This window comes from Danio rerio, chromosome 22 (assembly GCF_049306965.1).
Source record: "Danio rerio strain Tuebingen ecotype United States chromosome 22, GRCz12tu, whole genome shotgun sequence".
Classification (NCBI taxonomy): Eukaryota; Metazoa; Chordata; class Actinopteri; order Cypriniformes; family Danionidae; genus Danio; species Danio rerio.
Window position 1 is genome coordinate 24,067,410 of NC_133197.1, and position 4,592 is coordinate 24,072,001.

At 31.2% G+C, this 4,592-nt stretch overlaps 1 protein-coding gene across 1 annotated transcript; it reads right to left on the reverse strand.

The window, feature by feature from the left end:
- Nucleotides 1-258: 258 nt before the first annotated feature.
- Nucleotides 259-2,472, reverse strand: rgs2 (regulator of G protein signaling 2). Its single transcript, NM_001002662.2, is given in 5 exon segments — nucleotides 259-873; nucleotides 1,103-1,269; nucleotides 1,863-1,924; nucleotides 2,164-2,250; nucleotides 2,341-2,472. Coding segments are annotated over 5 exon segments (600 nt in total). The 5' UTR covers nucleotides 2,445-2,472; the 3' UTR covers nucleotides 259-693.
- Between the last annotated feature and the right edge of the window lie 2,120 nt (nucleotides 2,473-4,592).

A 4,592-nucleotide genomic window follows, 5' to 3' on the forward strand; every position in this document is an offset into this window, starting at 1 on the left:
AAAAAAAGTATTGTATTTTAAATAATCAATAAAATCCAAGTTATTGTCTGTAGTTTGAAATAAGTTGTTGAACTAAAAATAATAGAAACAAGTGACAAAAATGGGGAGAGGGGTGAGATGGGAAATATTATCTCTTTAATTTTTACGTTTATATTTTTACGGTTTTATTTTTCTCATATAATTCATCTTGGTTTCATTTTTATCATAATTACAACCAAAGAAATCCAAAAACATAAAAAAAAATAGGAGAAATGAAACTTCTTTTAATACAAATTTATTATCTTCATATTTAGTGTTTTGTGACAAAATGTAAACAACATCATACAATATATACAAAAATGACATTTCAAATATAAATACACACACATTTATTTTAAATAATATATACATGTGACTTAAGTGTTTAAAAAAAAACGCCCACCTCATGACATCCAGAAAAAGAAATAGTGTAAAACAACAAGATAAATTTCATACAAAAGTACTCTAAAAAGCAAAGTTGTAGAAAAAATATATACATCCCAAAATAATTACAGCTTTTTCATGTGACTGCTCAATAAAAATACCCAATGTTCATCTCTACGGCATCACTATTTACAGGTCTGTGCAAATAAATATGCAGAACTTAAATACAATCATAAAGCAGACAGTAGATGTTCTGAAACGGACCAGCCATTCTTTCAAACACAGCGAGCGTTATTGTTTTCCCTCTGCCAATCTGCACAGCTTCTGGTAAAGCTCTGACTCCAGAAAGCGAGGGTAGGAGTTGTGCTCCATCAGGTATAAAACTCGGTGTTGTGCCACTTTGAAAGTACACGGTGTTGGGATGAGGAAGCTCTGCTGCAGCATCTCTTTCGTGTTATAGTCCAGGTTGATCTGAAAGAAGCAAACATTTGATGAGGACCAAAGAATTTGCCTCGATGTGCACATTTGCATTGACTTTTTGTATGTAATCTACATCTACTTAAATTCGCATTTAGTGTGATCTTTGCTTTAGACTAACATTAAAATTAGACTAAAATTAGACTAACATTAATAATAATAATAATTAATTAATAATAAGAAGAAAAAACTTTAAATCTTTAAGCAGGACTTAAAATCTCACCTCTTTTGGAGAGTCTGGTTTGATGAATTCGTTGTATATTGATTTTGCCTTGGATTTGAGTTTTGATCGCGAGCGGATCTTTCTGAACTCCTCACAGGCCAACCAGAAGTCAAGATTCTCCTCGCAGAGCTCAGACTTTATGAAGAGACGGAAAAAGTTCAGTCCACCTGAAATAAGAACAAAATACAGAGTTAATTGCTACAATAATAATAATAATAATAATAATAATGTATACATATATTTATTATTAATACATATATCGGTTTGTACTAATTATAATTATTAAATAAAATTTAGTGTAAATGTAATGGAACTAACTGCTTAAAAATAATGATTAGTTTGCATTTAATATAAAATTTGATAAAATATTACTGAAGGAAATTTGATTAGATCTTTTCTTTTCATTTGTATGAAATGAAAAAAAGGACAAATTATGTTTAGAAAATATTAATCAACTAGATTAGCAATCTAATTCCAGACCCAAGTATTTAAATTCATGAATTTTAATTTTAAAATTTAATTTTAACTTATAGATAGATAGATAGATAGATAGATAGATAGATAGATAGATAGATAGATAGATAGATAGATAGATAGATAGATAGATAGATAGATAGATAGATAGATAGATAGATGTTACATGAATGCATACAATTCATGAAAATACTTTTTAAAAGGTATGCTTAAAATATAATGTAATCTGCTAAATATAATGACTAAACTACTAATTTAATATATAAAAATATAAATAAAAAATTACATTTGCTGCTTAGTAGATTGTCCAGAGACTGTGCCCACTGACTCACTTCTTCAGTAGTTGGCCTGAGGGAACATAAACGCAGAGATTAAAATCAAAATAAAATGACACACATACACTTTATTTGGACATTTTCTGCAAATTATGTTACACTTATTACATTCATCATTTATCATATCCCATCTGTTTATACATTCCACATTTCTTCTGATGTAAACGCAAACAGATTGCCTTAATTCAGATGAAAGCGTCTGCTAAATTATGAAATATAAATACAAAAATATGAAGGAATCCATCAACTCACAAGTGTGATTTTTTCTGTGGCGTGGTGTTCTGTGATTCCTTTAAAGGTGAAGTGCTGAAGAATATTCTCGGCCTCCAGCTTTTCTTTCTATTAAAAGCAATCAACAAACATCAGCAACCACACGCATATTGACATCAACATCAAACCAAATACTACGCAACATACAGCACATCTTACTTTATCTGGCTTTGTTCCGTCATCTCCTCAGAGTTCCTATAGTTGATCAAATGCTCCCTGCCTGAATCTGGACTGGCAGTTCTCATTTTGGTCAATCTGTCCATTGCTATCAATCAAATTGAGCTGAAATGTCTTCTGTCTTCTGTGAGCTCTTTTTATACTCAAGGGCTCTGTATGTGGGCGGAGCCTAGTCAGCAGGAGGAGCGTTTGATTGGTCGCCTTGCATCACAGTCTGACTTGGCAGAAGCACTGCAGGTTTTTTTTTCCCTCAAGTAATCTTTCATGAAGGAGAGAAACTAAAGGCAAAACACTTTCTTTTTCACGCATCTGCAAGTTTTGAGATATTTTTGTTTTGTTTTTTTTCAGTTTAATGTGATGTTTATTACACTTTATTAATATGTGTGTGTAGATTTCAATTGCAAAACATATGTTAAAGGCTCTCGAAAAATGTGGAAAATTTAAAAAGCCTTTATTCGCATGGCTAAATCTTAGTATTAAAAATCCCTGTTACATTGATGAAGGCAGAACCTTGCCGAAACGCCTAGGTTTTTTAAGATTTAGCCATGTGATTAAAGGCTTTTTCAATTTTCCACATTTTTCGAGTGCCTTGTACTGATTCCTATTGTTGTTTGGATGAATCCCTTACCCAAAGAGCACCAACCAAATATTTGAGTGACCCCTGAGCTAAAGGCTATTTCTTCTCTTGTATTAGTCATAAATCTCACCTTCAGCATCACTTACACACACCATACTACGTAGTTTAATTCATATCTGTGTTCAGAAGGTTTTTACTGGGGGGTTTGTTCATACAATTTGTCTGATTATATTTTATCTTATACAAAAATGTGAAAAATGTGTGTTGTGTTTGTAGTGACAAAATTAGATTCTCAAAATCTCTTCTGTAAAAACATTTGCCTCCAATATGTCAAAAACAAACTAATTTAAACCAAGTTATACACTGTAAAACCCCAAAAGTTAAGGTAACTTGGAAGAAACCAATCGCAACAAACCATTTAAATCTGATCCTATTGAGTACTGTGAACTTAATACATTTGAGTAAATGAAGCAATTTGAGCACAGTAAAACCCAATAAATATAAAGAACCCACACAACTGAGTACTGTAAATCTCAATAAGTTAAGGCAACTCAAACCGTTTGCAACAAACCATTTGAGTAAAAAAAAAAAAACTAATATGTATAAGTATGAGTTTTGAACTGTTATAAAAATATTTTATATCTGATTTTACATTGGATTTATAAATATACTGTATTTTCTTATACTTATTTACTTTTATTTTTTCGTATTCATACAATAACGTGAACAAACTGTAAAATAAAATTCTTAGATTCCATAAAACAAGATTTTATAGTTCATATTTTATGAAATAATGCCTTAAATGCATACTCCAGCATATTTAGAAAGCTTCAAAAATCAAGTCAATCAGCCATTTACTTTATGTATGGTGAGAGAGATATTAGTAATTATAGATTTACCTATATATCTGGCTCTATATAGATGCTAAAACACTTGATAAATATAAGCAAAGCACAACAAGAAAAGGTGTTGCTCTTTTTCGATATCCAGTTGAAGATTTATTATCAAAGAAGCAATGAAAGAAGGAGCATAAGTGTAAATGAAGTCACTTCTGTCACTTGAGGACTTTAGCACGACATCCGTCTTAAACAAAAGCACTAAACAAACCGGTATGTTCTCCAACAGCATTCCTCACGCGGCTATTTGTGGAAGGCAAGGAAGGAGTGTTTTATTTATAGAAGCCTTTTCTAAAAAAAGCTCACTCTCCTAATTACTTTGGATGTATTTCAAGCCGCAGAAAATGCTTGTAGTGCTTGACATGTTCACTGTTTGAGTGTGTGGAAGTTTTTTTTTTTTTTTTAAGATTTACAGGATGGTACTGAAATAAAAAATGTTTGAAGTAAAAAGAACAGTAGGTCAACATTAAGTTGAGACTCTTAAGAGGGATAGTTCACCCAAAAATGAAAATGCATTCGCTATTTACTCACCCTCAAGTGGTTCCAAACCATTGCGGGTTTCTTGTTTTCTGTTGAACACAAAAGAAGATATTTTGAAGTATGTTGAAAACTGCTATAAAATTTACTTTTATAGTAGGGAAAAAAAATACTGTGGAAGTGAATGGGTACTGGCTTCCATGCAGCATTCTTCAAAATATCGTCTTTTGTGTTTAACAGATGAATAAAAAAACACAATAAGTGAGTTGATAATGACAGAATAA